The 22,779-nt window shown below is 52.0% G+C and overlaps 1 protein-coding gene across 1 annotated transcript; it reads left to right on the forward strand.

Annotated features, from left to right (window-relative positions):
• Positions 1-3,487: 3,487 nt before the first annotated feature.
• On the forward strand, positions 3,488-15,453 carry LOC122542966 (protransforming growth factor alpha-like; the record flags this gene model as incomplete). Its single annotated transcript, XM_043681108.1, has 6 exons — positions 3,488-3,584; positions 3,943-3,996; positions 9,556-9,673; positions 11,013-11,162; positions 12,559-12,662; positions 15,082-15,453. Coding segments are annotated over 6 exons (531 nt in total), but the record flags the coding sequence as incomplete, so codon positions are not given.
• Between the last annotated feature and the right edge of the window lie 7,326 nt (positions 15,454-22,779).

Here is a 22,779-nt window from a genome sequence, read left to right on the forward strand (position 1 = left end):
TCAGCACTGACCCTCTGACAGTGCGTCACTCCCTCAGCACTGACCCCCCGACAGTGCGTCACTCCCTCAGCACTGACCCTCCGACAGTGCGGCACTCCCTCAGCACTGACCCTCTGACAGTGCAGCACAACAGACACTCTGGCTGAGGAACCAAGGGCACCAATGGTAATACACACACACATACAGACACTCAGTTAAAAATCACACAACACCAGCTTATAGTCCAACCGGTTTAATTAGAAGCACTAGCTTTCGGAGCAGTGCTCCTTCATCACTCAATTGTAGTGCTTCCAATTAAACCTGTTGGACTATAACCTGGTGTTGTGTGATTTTTATCTTTGTACACCCCAGTCCAACACCGGCATTTGCAAATACAGACACTCACACACACGCACATACAAACACACACCCAGAGAGACACACATGCTCACATGACTCTCCTGCTTTCCATCTCCCTGGACAATCTCCTCTTAAGGATACCAGTTTAATTTTGGTTAAGATATCAGCAGCTGAGCTCCCTGTTAATCTCACTTAATCTCTGCCATGAATTATGTCTCAGTGAGGCGAGGGGTTTGGAGCAAAGTGACTGCCTTTCACACTGCGAGCTGGAAATTTGAGCAGTGCCTGCTCTCAGTCCCCACACCTTGTTCAACCCTCATATTTCACTCAGTGACCATGCAACCAGAAGGAATTGCTCTCCCGTACCTGGTGGCATTGCAGGATGTGAGCTGCTGGCTGGTGTTAATTGATGAATTGATTGAATGACTCAATGGGATGGAGGAATAAGTGGTACTGGGGAGATGGACAGTGGGGCGGGGGGAAGGGACTAAGCTGCGAGCCTGAGTTGTTGGTAAACTCGAACCAACAGGTTCGGTTCTGAGTTGGCTGTTTGGTTGATGTTGCTGCATTATTGCAAATTGACTTTGATCCTCTAATATCGCAGAGTGAAACACAGTACGGGCTGTTAAGCTCTCAGCTCTTTGTTAATCCCCTGGGAAGACCAGTCTCTCTCATCAGTTACAAGCAGTACACAGTGCAGACATTTCCTGCCTGTGCTTTCTTTAAGAGAGTGATGTTTCCATGTCCCTTCCTTGGCCCATGTGTTCTCAGTGGGTCACATTCCCAGCTAAGTTCATGGATCTTGAAAAATGTCCAGATTCCAGAGGAGGAAGTGGTGGATGTCTTGAAAAGCATAAAGATAGGTAAATCCCCAGAACCTGATCAGGTGTACCCTAGAACTCTGTAAGAAGCTAGAGAAGTGATTGCTGGGCCTCTTGCTCAGATATTTGTATCATTGATAGTCACAGTGAGGTGCCGGAAGACTGGAGATTGGCAAACGTGATGCCACTGTTTAAGAAGGGCGGTAAAGACAAGCCAGGAAACTACAGAGAGGTGAGCCTGATGTCGGTGGTGAGTAAGTTGTTGGAGGGAATCCTGAGGGACAGGATGCACATGTATTTGGAAAGGCAAGGACTGATTTGGGATAGTCAACATGGCTTTGTGTGTGGGAAATCATGTCTCACAAACTTGATTTGAGTTATTTGAAGAAGTAACAAAGAGGATTGATGAGGGCAGAACAGTAGATGTGATCTATTGGGCTTCAGTCAGGTGTTCGACCAGGTTCCCCATGGGAGACTGGTGAGCAAGGTTAGATCTCACGGAATACAGTAAGAACTCGCCATTTAGATACAGAACTGGCTCAAAGGTAGAGGGTGGTGGTGGAGGGTTGTTTTTCAGACTGGAGGTCTGTGACCAGTGGAGTGCCACAAGGATCAGTGCTGGGTCCCATACATTTTGTCATTTATATAAATGATTTGGATGCGAGCATAAGAGGTACAGTTAGTAAGTTTACAGATGACACCAAAATTGGAGGTGCAGTGGACAGCAAAGAGGGTTACCTCAGATTACAACAGGATCTGGACCAGATGGGCCAATGGGCTGAGAAGTGGCAGATGGAGTTTAATTCAGATAAATGCAAGGTGCTGCATTTTGGAAACTTGAAAGGGTTCAGAAAAGATTTACAAGGATGTTGCCAGGGTTGGAGGATTTGAGCTATAGGGAGAGGCTGAACAGGCTGGGGCTGTTTTCCCTGGAGCGTCGGAGGCTGGGGGGTGACCTGAGAAAGGTTTATAAAATCATGAAGGGCATCGATAGGGTAAACAGACAAAGTCATTTTCCCAATTTGGGAGAGACCAAAATGCAAGGGGATAGGTTCAGGGTGAGAGGGAAAAGATTTCAAAGGGACCTAAGGGACAACTTTTTCATACAGAGGGTGGTACGTGTATGGAATGAGCTGCCAGAGGATGTGGTGGAGGCTGGTACAATGACAACTTTTAAAGGTATCTGGATGGGTATATGAGGAGGAAGGGTTTGGAGGGATATGGGACTAGATGAGATTGGTATATTTGGTCGGCATGGATGAGTTGGACCGAATGATCTGTTTCCGTGCAGTACAGCTCTGTGACTCAGTAGGTGGTGCTCTCAGCTGGGTTCAGGGCTCCTGTCAGCAGACTTCCCTCCAGCCATGGAGTATCACCCCTCCACACAGGTCCCCAACTCCTGAAGAAGGGCTAATGCCCGAAACGTCGATTCTCCTGTTCCCTGGGTGCTGCCTGACCTGCTACACTTTTCCAGCAACACATTTTCAGCCCCAACTCTGTCTGCAGACTGACCACTGACATGGGGTAGATGTCATGGTTTCCACCACCACTCTTCAAGAAAGAACTTCCCAGTCTTAGGGTTATCCTTAACTCTTCAACCAGCCTGCACTTTCCAGCCAGTTCGTGGACTGAATGGGATCTTACTGTGCAAGCATTAGGTGTCACATTGCTAGTGTGAGATGCCAAAAGCTGGGGTGCATCTCGAGGGAGTGAATATGGAGGGGATACAGACTGAAAGGATTCCCAAGCTTGGTGTCTTGCTGCCCCTGCATGATGCCCTGACTGGGGAAGTGCGGTTGATGGTGGGGGGGGTCAGTGAAACTGGACACCCCTTCGCTGTGTCCGATTGCGACTGTGATTTGGGAGGTCCGAAGCATTTGTCCGAGAGGAAAGTGGGCAGTGAAGGGAGCCTTACTGTCCACAGATCAACACCAAGACATCCGCTCTCACAGTCACACGGTCAGGACACAATGCAAGAATGCCAACAGCAGGAAGGGTGATGACTGTGATTGGCCAAGGTATTGTTGTGGAGAAAGCAGTATGAAATCAAGGCATCCCCCCACCGCCCCACTCTGGCTAGTTGAGAAAAGGTGCAAAGTTTGATCATGTCCCTTTGGTGTGGGAAAGATTAGGATCGGATGTCTATCGCCTCCAGCAATGAGCCACGTAATGAGCTTCCCTGATGATTGCCCTCATTCAATTGTTTGTGTGACCAGTTGTGCGCTCTGGATTGTTGAGTAAGTGCTGCCCCATCCGTGTCTGTGGTGTGATTTGGGCCTGCAGAATGTGCCAGAGCACTCAGCAACTGATAAAGGGGGTCACCTTGACCCCCTGATTACAGGGACACTTCGTCAGGAGATTGCGAGCAGAGAGCCAGAGGAGGAACCGAAAACCTGGTTTCTGCTCAACACACCATCGGAGAAGGTACTGAGGGGAGACGGTGGGAAATGTTTGAGCTGTTTCTGACTGCACTGTGGGGGAAATGGGGTGACATATTCGAGCGGATTGTTAGTGGTGAAACAGCAAGCTGTGGGGCGGGTGGTAGGATAGCACAATTTGAGTCGGCCTTTGACAGAGACAGCAGACACACGATGGGCCAAATGGGCTGTTTCAGCCCCAGCCGTTTGACACAGTGATGTTGCCAGGCCTGAGTGTTCACACGTGGCTTGTGGAAGTTCAGTCAGTGTGTGGAACGAAGTCACAGTAAAGCGAGGGCATGTGCTGGGATGGACAATTGTAATGCAATGTCAGACTTATTGATTCTCTCCTCGTCTTCCTGCAGCCCTCGCCCTGACAGTCTGCAGCTCTCTGGAGAACAGCACCTCGACACTGACTGGTGAGTGAGTCCATGCTTCACTGGGGCCTGAATTGGGCTTGTGGGGATTGTCTCTTCTATCTGGACAGGAGAATGCCATTCAGCCCCTTTCTGAACACCTGGTTTGTTTCCCACCCTGCGTTCCTCAATAATTGAACTAGTGTTTCCCGACTCTGGTCTTGGGAACGTTAGGGGCTGCAGTTCCCTCACTCCTGTCCTGGGGCCCTGGGTTTAAATCCCACCAAGCTATAGCTGGGGGAATCTCATTGATATAGACCAGCCTGGAATTGAAAGCAAGCCTTCGAGGAGTCCGGAGTGTGGTGCTGGAAAAGCACAGCACCTCAGGCAGCATCCGAGGAGCAGGAGAGTCCATGTTCCATCAGGAATATTGTCGTGGAAAAGCCCTCCGATTGATCCGTGTCCTTCAGGGCAGGGAATTTGCCCATCTTCACTCAGTCGGGCAGCATCAGGAGGTAGAGAAGTTCTACGTTTCAGGTTGGAACCCTTCTTCAGGACTGGGGATAGGGGTGTAAGGGGGAGCTGCAGATAAAGGGGGGGCTGTTGTCAGTGGGAAGCTCAGAGTGAGTGGCAGCAATCACAGTCCTGGTGTTTGACAGTGAATCTGACCATCACAGTCCTTGGCTGTTCTCAAGTCTTGACAGAGCTGTTAATCCCCTCATTCCCACCTCAGAGAAACTTGCATTGCAGTAGCACCTTTGGGGTTTGCGCCTCCCCCATCCTATCCCCATTGAGAGTTTGGCCTTATGGAGCAATTAGAGGTCAGGAACTATCTGCAGGCTTCTATTGGTTCAGAAGTCATGTTATATTGAGAAACTAACTACTGCCATCCACCTGAGAGATAACCAGAGGGTCAGGGGTCAATCTCTCTCTCTCTCTCTCTCTCTCTGTGTTTCCCGTGCCGTGTGCTCGCGATGGGAGGAGTCCAGGTCATGACCCCTGTTGAGTTGCTGATGGAGAAACAGGAACTCCAGTGTGACTGAGCAAGGCTGGTCACTGTCCACCCAGGGAGTGACTGTGTGAATGAACTGTCCTCTCCCCCACACCTGACCCCCACTCCCAGTCCCAACTCACACTCAGATTTGGCACTGTGCCCGTTCCAAGAGGAGGCCATTCGTGCCATCTGCTCTGTGCTGATATCCATGTTCCTCTCCCAACCCCTTCATTTCACCCCATTGACACTGCCTTCTGTTCCCCTGTCCCTTGTGTTCAGCCAGTTTGCCCCTTTCACATATCCGCAATGTACCCTTTACCCAGCACCTGGAAGAGCAAACCCCTCAGACTGGCCACGCCGTCTCCGAGCGAGATGTCTGTCTTCTCCAGAGTTGCTGACTAGACCGCTGTGTGAGTGCCTCCCTCAGCGTCAGGCTGGGGCTGAGACTGAGCAGCCAGTGCCCCCTTGCCCTCAGGTCTCCATGGTGGGTGTGTAAGCTGCCTGTGGGACAGAATGCCCGTACCATCATGGGCACAGAGTACTTGGTGTTAGCCCCAGGTGACAGCTGCAGAGCGGATCCAGCAAAGGCAGGCTGGATCATGACTGGCAGTAATAGGAGATTCCTGCCCCGCTCCCTCTGGGAATCGAAGTTTTGTTGTGATGGAGCTCTAGTATTACCTCCAGCCCTTGTGAAGCCCGCCGCTGTACAATACTTCAAAGGAGCAGCGTCAATGAATCAAATGTCCTGATCTTCCTCCACCCGAGTGGCCCTGGCACACCCAGACCTCGAGAGCAGTTTACAGGAGGTGACAGACGCTGGATTGATCAGAATGATACAGAGAGCTCCTGGAACATGGCAGAGAGATGGTGAACAGGGGGGCATAGGCAGGGGATGTTTCTCAGCTGGGGGGGAAGGGGGGTCACTGCTCATGGAGGTCAGTACAAGGTAACCTGCCCTTCCCTTGAGTTATGCCAACAAGCTGACCATGTGGCGGACCACACTGGCTGTTGGCCGGGGAAGGCAGCAGAATGGACAGGTACTCTGCCCGGGCTAGAACATGGCAGAGAGTGTGTGACGGGGACGTCATTCATTTGAGTATCACACAGTGGGCACATTGGCCTCCATCAGAAAGGGGAATTGAGTGCATGTGCAAAGATGGCTTCCTACATCCAGCTCTGTTCCTGGGTATCGGGAACTGGTTTGGTCTCCTTACTCTGAGACCTGGCAGGGCAGGCTCCTCAAATTGAATCCCCTGGGAGTATTTGGCAGGACATCTCACCTACCGTTGAGAAAGGGGAGGCGTTGACTGAGTGATCTTGTCACTGTATTGTGTCCCCAGGCCATGTTCTGGGGACCTGCTTTCAAATCCTATCATGGCAGATGGCAGAATCCAAATTCAATAAAAACGTGGAATTGAGAGTCCAGTGATGACCATGAATCCATTGTCAATTGTTGGAGAAACCCATCTGGTTCAGTAATGTCCGTTAGAGAAAAAACTGCCTTCCTTACCTGCTCTGGTCTACATGTGACTCCAGACCCCCCAGCGATGTGGGTGAGTGTGAACTGCCCTCTGGGTAATTCAGGATGGCCTAGCCAATGATGTCCTCACCCTGTGCATGAACATAAAACAACATGGACAATTCTGACAGGGTGGCTGGGGTCTCTCAGAGGGGCAGTCTGAAAGGTTGCTGATTCAGACAGACTGGAGGGGGTAATGATCCACAGTCTGACTGAATGGGAGAGCAGCTCTCATTCATCGGGCGAACGGCCTGCTCATGCAGTCACTGAGTCCTACAGCACGGAGACAGGTCATTCAGCCCTAACTGGTCCACGCTCACCCCATTTCCCTGCACTTGGCCCATATCCTTCTCATCCTTTCCTATCCGTGTATGTGTCCAAATGCCTTTTAAATGCTGTTAATGTAGCCGCCACAACCACTTCCACTGGCAGCTCATTCCATATACATACCACCCTCTGTGTAAAAAAAGTCGCCCCTCAGGTTTCCTTTTATTATTTCCCTTCTAACCTTAAAATGGTGCCCTGTAGTCCTCAATTCCCCAACCCTGGGAAAAAGACTGAATGCATTCACCCCATCCATGCCTCTCATGATCTCATACACCTCTGTAAGGTCTCACCCCACCCACTCTCAGTGTCTGAGGCTCAAAAGAAAAGAGTTGGGGGTCGGTCTCTCTCAGTGGGACACTGGGTACCAGCTGCAGTGAGCCAGGTTTGGCTGAGGCACGACCTGGCTCACAGACGGTGGGAAGTCAGCCCCTCCTGAAATCTCAGTGGCCTTGGGGAATTGGCAGTTCTGTTTGTAGTGTAGCCAGGCGTCGGCAGATCAGAGAGCCCAGGTACAGTGGTGTTGTCTGCCCAGAATCCGACAGCCAACTGGCAGCAGCTGCCCAGATAGGATATCCCTCCACCCCCGCCCCCGGTCCCTGAGAAACCCTCTCTCATATACAGGAAACAAAACAGCAGCAGCATGCTCTGACCATACAATGGCAGCTTCACCAAGGTCTGAAGGTGACAGGTGTGTACTTTCTGTGCAGTGATATCTGATCAGCCTTTTCATCCTGTGTACATTCCAACTCACCAAGGCCCTGATTAAACCAGGAACCAGACTGACTGCGTGACGTTCTGAGGGAGAGAGCTCAGAACGTGGGAGGTGTCCTTTTCAGCTCAGTCAAATAACGCTGCATTAGAGACATTCACCTTCCAGACAAAGGCAGTCTCTCTCTCTCTCTCTCTCTCTCTCTCTCTCTGTCTTTCTCATACAGCACCTTCACATTCCAGCACCAGTCTGAACTGGAGTGGGGATGCAGTGAGAAGAATGGAATTGATGTGGCAGCTTGTGGCATCCCCTGCAGTGGTGCTGGCTGCTCTTCCTTGTGGGGCATCGGCTATCCTTTGTTTTTTCAGTTGGTGCTGCTCTCTCTGCCCAGGTAGCTGACAGGGATATCAGGAACTGCGAGGGTCTACACACACACACACACACTGTCTCACACAAACACACTCACGCAGAGTCTGAGATCTCCGTCTTCATCTGCTCACTGGGATCCCACCCACCCCCGCCTGAAATCGCAGAGACGTGAACACCAGAGCGAGAGATTAGAGGGCAAGGTTTGTGGCGAAGGGGGCAGCAGATTCTAAACAGAGAACTTAGTTCTCTCAAAGGGTTGTGAATCTGCGGAAATCTCTGCCCCAGGGTGTGGTGGATGCTGGGGCACGGAGGAGGTAGAGTTTTAATGAGGAATGAGTTGAACAGTTATGGGTAGGACAGTGGAGTTGAGGCTGAGATGAGATCGGCCATTGATGGTGTTAAATAGCAAAGCAGACTGGATGGGCTGAATGGTCTCCTGCTCCTGGTTGCTCAGTGCTGATGTCGGTGAAGATCAGGAGGCCGTTTCTCTGAGAGTGAGGGAGAGAGAGCACATCGTGAATTGAGCCCTTCCTGAGGCACCTGCAGCATTGAATACAGATGGAGTCTCGTAGTGCTGTCTGCTCCTCCATCTGTCCACATGAAGCTTACAAGCAGCTGCAGGAAGAGCAGAGAACTCTCACTGCTGGCTCATGGGCCAGCCCTTCATGTAGACCTTAAACCAGAGAGATTAGCCCCATCAGTGTCCTGTGGGCAAGGCACTCTCTCTGTGTAACGTGGTTGGCCTGTGAGTGCCCACAATGGTGTGAATTTGTTCAGGATTGAGTGCACATTCCACTGTGCTGTGGGCTAATGGGAGAGCACAGCATGGCTGTGACACTGGATCCATCAGGAGAGATTCACCAGGGTGTGGCCGGGTGGGGAAGGGCTAAGGATAGGCTGGGGCTTCTTTAACTGGAGTGTAGGAGGTTGAGGGGTGACCTGATCAAGGTTTATAAAATAATGAGAGGTATAGACAGGGTTAATGGTAATTGTCTTTTCCCGAGGGTGGGGGATTTCCACACTAGGGAGCACATTTTTAAGGTGAGAGGGCACATCTTTTACCCAGAGTGTGGTTTGTGTGTGGAGTGAACTTCCTGAGGGAGTGGCTGATGTGGGGACACTTACAATGTTTAAAAGACATTTGGATAAGTAGAGGAATAGGAAAGGGTTTGGAGGCACATGGGCCAGGAGCAGGCAGGTGGGACGTGTTTAGTTTGGGATTATGGTCAGCATGGACTGGATGGGCCGAAGGATCTGTTTCCATACTGTGTGCATCTGTGAGTTGTTGATCATTGTTCCTGTACTGGGCGATCTCTCATTGTGAGCTACCGTCTTGGTGCTGTCCCTGGCTCAAGACCGTGTGCGAGAGTTTCCCGACTGGAGCGGGTGGGCCCCAGTTACCAGGCCTATGATGTACGCACCCCTCCTTGTGGTCAGGGGCAGCCTGTCAGGAACCAGACTCCTGTGGGAAGAGGGGGGAAGAGAGCGTGCGGGCCTCCAACGACACTGACTCCACTTGGCGGTGTCTCTCTCTCTCTCTCTCTCTCCCCAAGTCCCAGAGTGAGGTTTGAACCAGGTTCCTCTGAGGCTCTGACTGGCCTCTGAAGCCTGAGCTTGGGAGATGGTGCAGACCAGGAGAGTAGGAGGCTGCTGAGGGTGCCTGAGTATATAACTGAGTGGCTGTTCTCTCCTGTCTACCTGCAGATCCTCCTGTGGCAGCTGCTGTCCGTGCACATTTTGAGGAGTGTCCTTTGTCTCACAGACACTTCTGTTTCCATGGCACCTGTCGGTTTTTGGTGCAGGAGTCTTTGGCGGCTTGTGTGTAAGTGGGTTTAGATCTGGAAATCCTGGGAGTTGGGACTGGGACCTTTCAGCCTCTTAATCACATAGGGTTGTCTGATGGTTTCACCTACAACAAAGAAACCGAACAAACAGGCCATTCAGCCCCATAACCGTCTCTGCTGGTCCATCTGATCATGGCAGAGCTTCCATGATCTTGCACACAGAACCCCTGTCCTTGACAGCAAATGTAGGTCCTGTCTCCCCAAAGCTTCGTCAGTGCCACTGTCAAAAAAAACTCACAAATCCTTCATATTGTCTTCAAACCAGAACACCTCGCTGTCTTCCAACAGCCAGGACAGTCCCACTCCACATCCTTCCCCCTCAACTCCATATTCTCTATGAGAAAGTACACACAGTCCTTTCTGATGTTCTCTCTGTACCTACACAGTAACTGAGGACATTTCCCAGGACACTCTGATTCTGCTGCACTCCCAGACCGTCCCCTCTCTCTCTTTCTCTCTCTCTCTCTGTCACTCTTACTGTCTCTTTTTCACTCTGTCGCACTCACACTCTCAGTCTCTCTCTCTCTCTCTCTGCTGATTGTCCCTAACCCTGAGAGCTCTCCCTGTTCACACATTGAGCCTGTTAGTCCCCTTTAGAAGCCCCAAGTGAGCCCTCCTGCCCCGTCTCTCAGACACTCACCACTCTGTTTGCGGAATGGGCTTTTTTGTTTGATTTGCCAAATCCCTGGAGCCTGTCCCCTCTGGTTCTGTGTTCTGGGATCAGTGGGAATACTCCACTCTGTCCTGGTTTTGTGTGTTTGGGGCTGGCTCACTCAGCTCACACACACTCACCCCAAACCATTTGAGAGCAGGAGCAGAGCCTTTCCTCTGCTCGGATTGAGAAGAGAGTGCAGATGTTGGTCACCCCATGCTCCCCACCTCCAGCCTGTACACAGGCTCCATCAGCTGCACAACAGTGACCATTCCCAGTCCCACACTGCATGAGGAGTTTGGGTTGGACTGTGACAGTTGGGTGGAGAAGCTGAGGTGATTCTCCAGCCAGAGAGAGATAGTGAAGGGCCGATTTTGTGAAGGAATTTTCCATGATGGAGTTCCCGTTGATAAGGAGATCCCAGGATCAAGTTGATTGACAGAAAACCAGGGGCAGAATGTGATTTATTTGATTACACAGAGGGTTTGTTACATTCTGCAATTGGGAGGAACAGATTTTTCCAAAGTTTGGAAAGGAAGTGCAGAGCACTGGACATGGGATGGATTATTCCCAGTGAACTGCAGGGTGATGGGAAGAGAGGGAATGCTGGGTGGAATGTCTGTCTGGTGTACTTTCTCACCCTGAGTGAATATTTTTGATTGTAGCTGTCATACAGGGTACATGGGCTCCCGATGTGAACACGCTGACCTCCTGGCTGTGGTAGCTACACAGCAGAAACAACAAGCCCTCACTACCCTGCTGGTGGTCTCCATCATTGCCTCGGCTCTCCTGATAGCGGCTTGTGTCTTACTGCAGTAAGTACCGGGACTGGGGAGTCAGGGTGGGCTAGGGGAGATCTACTCCGTGCTCAGACCCATCAAGGAACCTATCCACAGCTGAGGGCTGGATCTGAAACCAGGCTTCTCAACACTTTCCAAAGAAGGGAAGAAATTGCATTTATATAGCAGCCTTCAGGTGCAGTCCCTGTGCAGGACGTGTTGGGAGGGAGAAGGATTTGGAATGGTCAGTGAGCTCACTTCCCCGGTTTTCGCCCCCCGTCTCTCTCTCTCTCTCTCTCTCTCTCTCTCTGTGTCTCTCTCTCTCGCTCTCTCTCTCTCTCTCTCTCTCTCTCTTTCTCTCTCTGTCACCCTTCCTCACTGTCTGGAAGCTGACCAGGAGTCAGTGGCTGACAGAGGAACACTGTGATCCCGGCAGTGACAGTGTCTCTGGGTTAGGGGGTCACACACACTCGGTAAAGGCTGAGCAAAGGAATCAATGCCACCAAAGCTGCCTTGGCATAGCGCCACCCTTACTGTGGTGACACCTGGCCCACACAGCTGCACAGAAATATGGATAAGCATCAGAGGCGGGCAGGCATTCCCCAGTGAGAGGCCATTCAGCCCTTCAAACTGGTTCTGACTGTCCCCCTGTGTTTGTGAACCCCTTTAAGCTTTGTGTGTGACCCGTGGGGCCTGGTGCAGGGGGAATGGATTTCAGACATTGTCAGATATCCTGCTCACTGTTTCTGACTGAGTTCCCTCTGCCCCAGGCTGGCTGCATTATTCCCAGGATATCAACAATCCCTGTGGAAAGTCCAATCCCAGCATTCTGTTCAGAGCAGAGAATCCCTGCAGTGTGGAAGCAGGCTATTCAGTCCATTGAGCCATACCAAAGAGCATCCCAGCCAGACCCACCCATGTAACCCTGCATTTCCCACGGCCAATCAACCCGAACCTGCACATCGTTAGACTGTGGGTGGAAACCCACACAGACACAGGGAGAATGTGCAAACTCCACACAGACCAACAGCCCAAGGCAGGGATTGAACCCAGGTCGTTGGCGCTGTGAGGCAGCAGCGTTAACCACTGAGCCACTGTGCCATCACCTTGGAGTCACGACACATTGATTCAAACCTCACAGCAACCTGGAAACGACCAGACTGTGGTCAGAACCCCATCTGGTTCCCCCATGTCCTCCCAGGAAGGAACTCTGACCCGGTCTGGCCTACACGTGACTCCAGACCCACAGCAATGAGACTGACTCGACCCAGCCCAGCACACAGCTGAGTGTTTCAGGAAGACAGGGCATTGTGAGGGCTGGACAGTCAGCTGGGGTTCCGACAGAGGGAGTGTTACCTGTGTTAGTGTTGGCATGAGTGACCCAACTGTGTTTGTTCTCTCTCTCTCCCTCCCTCGCCCTCCCCCCCGGTAGTTGCTGTCAGAAGTGGAGGAAGTCTGAGCTGTGCCAACAGATATTCGCACGGCGTGAAGCAACCCTGCTGAAGAATGTGCCCCCCAGTGCTCAGGGAGACACAGGTAAGGAGATGACAGGCCACAAAGCCTCACTTCCTGTCTGTCTTCACAGCCCTGAGCCAATGAGACACCTTAGTCCCCCTTGGTCTGAAGCTGGGACCCCTGGCCAACATTGTGGGCACTGGCAGTACGGGAGTGCCACACTGTCACAGTGCCCAGTGGGATGGTAGGCTGATGCCCTGGCCCAGCCAGGATGGACAAGGGAGCAGGAGGAAGGGCTGAGACTTTCCCCTTCGCAATTACGTCATGGTCCCCTTGTCTTCTGGGATCTTGCTGTGCATGCATAGTCTCCCTCCACTTCAACCAGGACCTAGCTGGCTGGAAAGCAAAAGTCCCGGTCTGTCAGGGTCACATTCCCAATGGGAGATCCCGGAGTCGGTCTGTCAGGGTCACATTCCCAATGGGAGAGTCCAGGGCTAGTCTGTCAGGGTCACATTCCCAATGGGAGAGCCCAGAGTCGGTCTGTCAGGGTCACATTCCCAACGGGAGATCCGGAGTCGGTCTGTCAGGGTCACATTCCCAATGGGAGAGTCGGGGGCCAGTCTGTCAGGGTAACATTCCCAACGGGAGATCCCAGAGTCGGTCTGTCAGGGTCACATTCCCAATGGGAGATCCCGGAGTCGGTCTGTCAGGGTCACATTCCCAATGGGAGATCCCAGAGTCAGTCAGTCAGGGTCACATTCCCAATGGGAGAGTCGGGGGCCAGTCTGTAAGGGTAACATTCCCAACGGGAGATCCCGGAGTCGGTCTGCAAGGGTCACATTCCCAACGGGAGATCCCGGAGTCAGTCTGTCAGAGTCACATTCCCAATGGGAGAGCCCGGAGTCAGCCTGTCAGGGTCACATTGCCAATGGGAGATAGTGGAGTCAGTCTGTCAGGGTCACATTCCCAATGGGAGAGTCGTGGGCCAGTCTGTCAGGGTCACATTCCCAATGGGAGCATCCGAGGCCAGTCTGTCAGGGTCACATTCCCAATGGGAGATCCTGGAGTCGGTCTGTCAGGGTCACATTCCCAATGGGAGAGTCCGCGGCCAGTCTGTCAGGGTCACATTCCCAACGGGAGATCCCGGAGTCGGTCTGTCAGGGTCACATTCCCAATGGGAGAGTTGGGGGCCAGTCTGTCAGGGTCACATTCCCAATGGGAGATCCTGGAGTCGGTCTGTCAAGGTCACATTCCCAATGGGAGAGTCGGTGGCCAGTCTGTCAGGGTCACATTCCCAATGGGAGATCCCGGAGTCGGTCTGTCAGGGTCACTTTCCCAATGGGAGAGTCGAGGGCCAGTCTGTCAGGGTCACATTCCCAATGGGAGCGTCCGAGGCCAGTCTGTCAGGGTCACATTCCCAATGGGAGATCCCGGAGTCGGTCTGTCAGGGTCACATTCCCAGTGGGAGAGTCCGCGGCCAGTCTGTCAGGGTCACATTCCCAATGGGAGAGTCGGGGGCCAGTCTGTCAGGGTCACATTCCCAATGGGAGATCCCAGAGTCGGTCTGTCAGGGTCACATTCCCAATGGGAGAGTCCGGGGCTAGTCTGTCAGGGCAACATTCCCAATGGGAGATCCCGGAGTCGGTCTGTCAGGGTCACATTCCCAATGGGAGATCCCGGAGTCAGTCTGTCAGGGTCACATTCCCAATGGGAGAGTCAGGGGCCAGTCTGTCAGGGTCACATTCCCAATGGGAGATCTCGGAGTCGGTCTGTCAGGGTCACATTCCCAACGGGAGGTCCCGGAGTCGGTCTGTCAGGGTCACATTCCCAATGGGAGCTTCCGAGGCCAGTCTGTCAGGGTCACATTCCCAATGGGAGATCCTGGAATTGGTCTGTCAGGGTCACATTCCCAATGGGAGCTTCCGAGGCCAGTCTGTCAGGGTCACATTCCCAATGGGAGATCCTGGAGTCGGTCTGTCAGGGTCACATTCCCAATGGGAGAGTCCGCGGCCAGTCTGTCAGGGTCACATTCCCAACGGGAGAGTCGGGGGCCAGTCTGTCAGGGTCACATTCCCAATTGGAGATCCTGGAGTCGGTCTGTCAGGGTCACATTCCCAATGGGAGCGTCGTGGGCCAGTCTGTCAGGGTCACATTCCCAATGGCGGCGTCCGAGGCCAGTCTGTCAGGGTCACATTCCCAATGGGAGATCCTGGAGTCGGTCTGTCAGGGTCACATTCCCAATGGGAGAGTCCGCATCCAGTCTGTCAGGGTCACATTCCCAACGGGAGATCCCGTAGTCGGTCTATCAGGGTCACATTCCCAATGGAAGAGTCGAGGGCCAGTCTGTCAGGGTAACATTCCCAACGGGAGAGCCCGGAGTCGGTCTGTCCGTATCCCATTCCCAATGGTAGAGCCTGGGGTTGCTCTGTCATTGTCACATTCCTGAAGGTGGTGTTAATCTGATCTTCTCTCTCTCTGTCTCTCTCGGTGTCTCGGACAGGAGTATGAAGAAAGCTGCTTTCCACCAAGTACAGGCATCCAGCTCTGAGCTCGCCAGTTTCCCCTCCGTATCCTGTCTGCTGTGCCTCAGCACTGGGACACACCACTCCTGTCTCACCTGCCGGTCAGCCAACGGAAAGCATCTTGTATATTGTGGAATTCTGCTGTTTATGTTTGTTTTTTGTTGTTGTGAATTAATTTATGGAAATATTGAAGTGAAGCCATCTCTCTGAGGAAGGGCAGAATGTAATTTATAGCTATTGAGACGTATCTGTGGGATTATTTGAATATTTAAGGATCAGAAAGGAACTCAAAAAGTTATATGTTAAACTATTTAAACTGAGACATGAAATAAAAGTTTTTTTTATTTAAATCGACACGTTTCTGTTGCATGATGTCGAGTCACGAGCCATGCTCTGTTTACAACAAACGGGAGACCCATCAGACAGTGGGGTCTCTGGGTTTGCCCATGTTTATTGTGTCATGACCCCCCCATGATCGTGGGATCTTGCTGTGCACCTTCAAGCTGTGGTCCTTCCCACAGTGACTCCACTTCAGAAACCCCATCACGACATGTTTGAACCGTACAGGGTGTGGGTGAGGCTGTGCCGGGAGTACAGAGCACTGTCGAGAATAGAGTGCTGCTGGAAAAGCACAGCAGGTCAGGCAGCATCCGAGGAGCAGGAAAACTGGTGTTTCAGGAACGGAGGCCTGTATGGAGTACTGTTTCAGCCCCGTGTTTAATGAAGGATGTGCTGACACTGGACACAGTTCAAAACAGATTCACTCGGGTGATTTCTGCGACACGGGGGGTGATTCCTGGGACACGGGGGGTGATTCCTGGGACACGGGGGGTGATTCCTGGGACACGGGGTGACTTATTGAGGATGAGCCTTTCTTGATGAGTGTCTGGAAGAGTCTTCCTGAGAAATGTCAGACTGTGAGGGGGCCTGACAGGGGAGACCTTGAGAAGATGCTCCAGCAATGGGGGATGTTTTCAAACTGGGGACACAGGAGCAGGATTAGGGGACTCTCTTTTAACCTGAGAGGCAAAAGGAATTTCATCTCTTAGGAGGGCAGTGAATGTCTGGAAGAAATTGCTGGAGAAGCTCCGCAGGTCTGTGAAGAGAAATCAGAGTTAACGTTTCGGGTCCGGTGACCCCTCCTCAGAACTGGCGGTCACGTGATGACAGATGGCACTGACTGAGGATCTCAGGACGTGGCGAGAGAACGTCCCCAAGGTGGGCATGTCTGGAAGAGATGTGGCAGTGAATCCTCTGCCCCAGACAGTTGGGGAGGCTAGAGCAATGTAAACCTTTCAAGAGGAGACCCACTGATCTCTGAAACATTGAGGAGCTGGTACCACAGCCCGGATCAGCAATGACCCTGGTGGGGGCAGGCATGACGGGCCGAATGGCCTACTGCTCCTATTTCATCCGTTCTTGGAATGTCACATTGCAGATTTCCATCTGGGATTATGCCCCAGTTACAGCATCACGTTCAGTTCAGGTCACCACATTCCCAGAAGGATGTGGAGGCTTTGGAGAGGGAGAGGGTGTGAGCTGTAAGGAGAGGCTAGAAAAATGCAGGTTTTGTTTTCTCTGGAGAGGCAGAGGCTGACGGGAGACTTGGGAGAAGTCAATAAATTTGTGAGAGGCACAGATAGGGTCGGTGGTCAGGATCCTTTTCCCAGAGATGAAATGTCTAAAACCAGGGAGCATGCATTTAAGGTCAGAGGGGAAAGTTCAAAGAAGGTGTGAGGGGTAAGGTTTTAACACAGAGGGTGGAATATGCTGCCTGGGGTGGTGGAGGCAGTTCCGGTAGGGTTGTTGAAGAGATTTTTCGATGAGCACATGAATGTTGAAGGTATGGAGGGATATAGACCAAGGGCAGGCAGAAGGGATGAGTTTAATTTAGCTTCATGTTCAGTACAGCGGTGTGGGCTGAAGGGCCTGTCCCTATGCTGTACAGTTCTGTGTAAGGTTGAGCTAGACAGGATTAGAAAGAGTGTTCACAGCACTGAGACCCCCTGATGTGGTGCTGATGGACACAGAGAAGGATTCACCATTCTGAAACCAGGCTCAACACTAGACTGTGCCTGGATCTTACCACCTGCACTGCTCTCTGCTGTGTTCCTTGCTGCCTCCCGGTCTCTGAATGAACCCCAACTCTTCAACGCCACAAACAATCACCATTCCCAGGGCGCATGGACATCACCTTCAGTGAATGTTCCTCCACTGTTCCCCTCGCCCAGCCTCCCATCCGGGGCTCCAGCTGAGGGTTCCATCCCGTGACCCAGCTGCTTCAGAGAGGCAGGCCCCTGGCTGTGGGACTGGAGTCACATGGAACCTGAGACTGGGTTCCAACAGCAGTGACTGATCAAGGTAGTTCCCCTGTTAGCTGGCAGCTCTGGGGTGACCCAGTCACTGAGGAAACCACGTTAGTGCTGTGTGACAGCAGAGGTATCATCATCTTCCTCCCTGCCCTGGCTCAGCACTGCACTGCTGACTCCCAGTCTCCCAGCTTCCCCCGATCTCCCAGAAGCCGATGTCCCCGAAGGAGAGGAGGAGGCACAACTCCTGTCTGGCTCGACACTGCAGGGAGGTCCTTGTGTCGCAGGAAAAGACTGGAGTCCCCTCGTCTCCCCTCACCCCTGTGAAGTCAGATTCAACAACAATCCCAGAAGAGGGGGGGGGAGAGAAAGGACTGTCTGGTCTCTGTGTGTGAAACGGACAGGAGCATCTGCTGTAAAGTTGGTGTGTAAAAACGGTGACATTGTAAAGTGGGGAGAGGCATTGCGTGGTCCCTTTAAAGGTGGTGTTCTTTTCGGTGCTCAGAGTTAAGATGGATGTCTGAGCAGGGGTTTAAATCCCAAGTGTACACAGAGAGTGCCCACACTGAAACATTTTATATCAAACAGCCAAGCAGCACTTTTACCAGAACAACAAGGGTTTTCGAATTGAGTCCATTAACATAAACCAAGCCCTTACATACTGAAAGCCAATCAAATTTACATCTGATGGTGTTGACAACCTTGAACCAATTGGATTGTAAAGAAATCAAGAGGTAATCCAGGATATAAAAGATGCAGGCATTTGGAAAATTGGGGGAGAGCCAACTGTTACCTGAAGAGGTAAGAACATCCCAGCTCTCAGGGAGACAGTTCTCTCTCTGTTCCTGAAGGTACCTGCCCCTCTGACACAATCTTCCTGACATGATTTGGAGATGTCGGTGTTGGACTGGGGTGGACAAAGTTAAAAATCACACAACACCAGGTTAGAGTCCAACAGGTTTAATTGGAAGCACTAGCTTTCGGAGCGACGCTCCTTCGTCAGGTGGTTGCGTGACAATCTTCCTGACAACTGAATACAGTGGAGAGAAATGTTCAGAACAGAGGAAATTACCCAGGAAACATCCCTGACAGCAGATTCAGAGACAGGAGCAGATCAGAAGAGCTTTGAGAGACAAAGTATTAATTTATTGTTTTTTTATATAAATGGAAGTGGTATTTACTTAAACAGCGTCCTGTTACAATCTTGTTTTATTCAGGAATAGGTAGTTACAGAGGGATGGTTCGGTTTGTTAGTAATCCTGTTAATTTGTTCATTGTTGGAATTAGGTAAATAGATTGTGACTTGTTGATTAGAGAGTGAGTGAAAGGATTTCATTTCATTTCATCACTCCTTGATAACATTGGGGGACAGGTAATGTTCATTCTCAGACTTCAGTATCAGACAGTATCAGATGAAGTGAGTGTCTCTGGGTGTCTTGGTGTTCATTATCAAAGGGGAATCAACCTCTGCTCTGTTACACATTGAAGCTGACAACATCAGGAATACTGCAGATGCTGAAAACCTGAAACAAACACACACACACACACAGAGCTGGAGAAACTCAGGAGGTCTCGCAGCTTCTGTGTGGAGCGAGAGAGGGAGAGAGATCACGGATCCTGCCCTGAACTCCCAGGGAAGCCCCTGTCAGAGCTTCCCTTTCCTGTTCCCAGCCCTCCCCCCCCCCGCTGCTCTGTAACTCCCTGCCATTCCTCACCATCAGGCTGGGAGAAGGGAAAGTTGTCCAATCGGAGCAGGTGGGGCTGAGCTGTATTTGCCTGACCTTTCAGTGAGACAGGAATTTCCATTCCTGAGCGGGCGCCTCTCTGTGTTTACACCCTGCAGCTACCTGCGGAGTGAGCTCATTCATTCCAGCGTCCTGACGAGATCTCATCAGCTCAGTGTGGCCTCAAGGCTTCAGGTTGCCACAAAAAATTCCCATCTGCTTCCTCACCAAAGTCTCGCCTTCTGATGTTGTTTCCCTTCTGCATGTGAACCTGGGGCCCCTCAGTGACTGGGACAGGTTTGGTTGTCCATCCTCAGTTGACCTGCACTCGAGTGATTTGCTTGGGCCATTGCAGGGGGACAGTATAGAATGAACCTCATTGCTGTGGGTTTGGAGTCACCAGGTAAACATGGCACCCTTCCTTCCCTGAAGGACATGGGTGACCCAGGCGAGTTGTACCCAAGAGATGTGAGACCTGAATTGGCAGGGTATTAGAGATTAAGCTGACTCCAGATGGTGAAAGGAATGGACATGCTAAATCAAGAGGAACTCTTTGCTCTTCAGAAGGTTGGGAGGGGGGTCACTTAAACCCATAGAGATATATAACTCAGAAAAAGACCTTTCACTCCAACCCATCCATGCTGACCAGATATCCCAACCTAATCTCATCCCACCTGCCAGCACCCGGCCCGTATCGCTCCAAACCCTTCCTATTCATATACTCATCCAATGTTGCAATTGTACCAGCCTCCACCACTTCCTCTGGCAGGTCATTCTATACACCACCCTCTGCGTGAAAAAGTTGCCCCTTTGGTCTCTTATATCTTTTCTCGTCTCACCTTAAACCTATGCCTTCTAGTTCTGGACTCCCTCACCCCTGGGAAAAAAACTTTGTCTATTTATCCTATCCATGTCCCTCATAATTTTGTAAACCTCTATAAGGTCACCCCTCAGCCTCCGATCCTCCAGGGAAAACAGCCCTCAGCCTGTTCAGCATCTCCCTGTCACTCAAACCCATTCAACACTCCTTTGTTGTTTGGATTTGCAGGTTCATACTCCCTCCCACCCAATGTCTTTCTCCCCGGTCTCCAGGACCGCTTGGTGCTGTGGGATTTATCCTTCTCCCTGGAGAGAGCGTGGGTTTTCTCTGGAATATCATGGCCCCGTGTATGTGTCCTGTCCAAACAGCAGGTGTATGTGTGCACATTGATGTCAATCCAGACCCTGGCTGCGTTGCCTGTCACGTGAGAGTTGGGAAGGAATCACACCCAGAGCTTGTGAGACCTACACAGTGAGCTCTCGGTACAGGTCGCACCTCGGCCTATACCGAGGGAGACAGTTTGGGGCTCAACATTTCAGCGGCAGAGGTACAGGGTCCAGGAGCATGGGCCCAACTGGTTGGTGCACTCAAAGGGCTGGGATGAAGGGCCTCCCCACACACACACAGAGTCAGACACAGAGTAAGATCCCAACAGCTGCAACATGATGAAAGTCACATAATGCCTCTTGCTTACAAACTTTCCGGCTGTGGAGATGACAAAGCATGATTCATTCTGAAATGAATATTGTATAAAGTGTTGCCTGTGGGCAGGGAGTGGAGGGAGGAGAGTGAGTGTGGGTGGAGTCAGCCGTTGGAAGCTCAGTGTTTGCGGATTGTGAACAGATGGTGCCCTCGCTGTGGCTGGGAGGGAGGGAGGGGGGAGCTGAGGAAAGCCATGGTGTGGGTTTGCCTGAGGCAGGATGTGAGCTCTGCTGGTCACCACAACGGGCAAGGGAACCTGCTCCAGCTGCAGTGACCCAGCCCACAGCCAGCCATTGGGAAATGGCTTTTCCCAGAAGCCTAGCTCAAGGCCCATGATACAACAGGAAGCCAAGAAAGGAAAAGAAAACAGCAGCTTCCAATGAACTGGAACAACCTGAAATCTGACCACAGGCATCCACTCCCTCCAGCACCGACGCTCAGTAGCAGCAGTGTGCACCATCTACAAGATACACTGCAGTAATTCACCAAAGATCCTCAGGCAGCACTTTCCAAACTGGAAGGACAAGGGGCAGCAGATACATGGGAACACCACCCCCTGCAAGTTCCCCTGAGCCCCTCCCCATCCTGACTTGGAAATCTCTCACCATTCCTTCACTGTCACTGGGTCAGAATCCTGGAATTCCCTCCCTCAGGGCATTGTGGATCTACCCACAGCACATGGACCGCAGCGGTTCACGAAGGAAGCTCACCCCCACCTTCACTTGGGGCAACTAGGGACGGGGTAATAAATGCTGGGCTCAGCCAGTGACCCCCACGTCCCGTTATGAGATGGGAGAGGAATGCCCCTCGAATAACAGGATGGATGTCCTTGCGGAATACAGGGCGGTTCTGGTCAGGTCCCTGGCTGAAGTTCACTCCTCAGCCAAACAAGGTGTCAATAACCAACACAGTCTTTGTCCCAGGGCCTGCCTGTGGGATCTTGTGTCTGAGACATAGCAGCGAGCGAGCGGACTCTGAGTGTTGCTGGTGGTTGTGAAATCTTGCAGCCTGCCCTGAGGTTTGTGGTGACGGAGGGGGGGGATGGGGGGGGGGGGAGTGTGAATAACAGGCACAGTCAAAAGGAAGGGCTTCCTGTCTCCATTTCAGACTTTCCAATTAAGGGCATCTGCCCGGGAGGAGGAAGGAGATTGTGGTTTGTTTGGAAAGAGTGATGGTTTGTGTGTGTGTGTGTGTGTGTGGGTGCTTCCCCCTCACAGAGCCCAGTTCCTGCCTTCCTGTCCCAGATGTGACACAGAGGAAGTCACCATTTCCAATTCACCAGAAAGCTTCCCAATCCGGGGCGTGGTTATCCATCATCCAATCAGAGTCTTTACGAAAAAGCTGGCTACCTGAAAAGGGGCCATGGATCTTTCAAATCCCCATCCCATTCAGCATTTCCTCCGGGCCACGGCCAGACAGGGAGCTCGGGATCCACTCGCTTGGCCAAGGTCAAGTACGAGACTGATGTGGCCTCCCTGCAATGAGTCGTGGGTCTCACTCTATCGCCCTTTCGGAGACACCCTCTGGGTGTCAGACCCAGAGGAAGAGTTCAGAAAACGTTAATGTTCCCATCACATTCAGCTCCACCCACCGTGCCAATGTCTCTCAGTCTGTGGGAGCAACAACAGGTAGCTCAGCGAGAGGTTCCCATGGAGATGGAGGGGTCCTGCCTGGCTCCTGGTCATCACACTGAAATAGTTCCTGTTCCTTGTCCTCCCTGGCTGGGTCAGCCCAACATCCTGTTCCTCTCCCACACACTGGGGGACGGCTCTGTCTCTGCAGCACCAGCTTATCCCATGATCAGGCCTGCCCACTGACAGAGAGCATGGCAGGCGCAAGAGCCCAGCAGGCAGCCAGACTTCCACTCGATGCTGATGTGACTCCATACAGAGCCTATCCATGCTCCAGTCTGGAGCTTTCCTTTGGGAATGATGGGAATCAGGATCTTACCCACAATCCTGCAGGGCACGGTCACCCAGAGCTTCATAGGAGGAACAGTGAGGCCTTCGGCCCGATCCCAGCTCTCCGCAGGCCCAGGGCCACCATCTGAGTGAGTGAGTGTGTGTGTGTGAGAGTGGGTCTCCCCATCAATGGCACCATAACAGACCGCTTGCATTGCTG

This window comes from Chiloscyllium plagiosum, chromosome 42 (assembly GCF_004010195.1).
Source record: "Chiloscyllium plagiosum isolate BGI_BamShark_2017 chromosome 42, ASM401019v2, whole genome shotgun sequence".
NCBI classification, from domain to species: Eukaryota; Metazoa; Chordata; class Chondrichthyes; order Orectolobiformes; family Hemiscylliidae; genus Chiloscyllium; species Chiloscyllium plagiosum.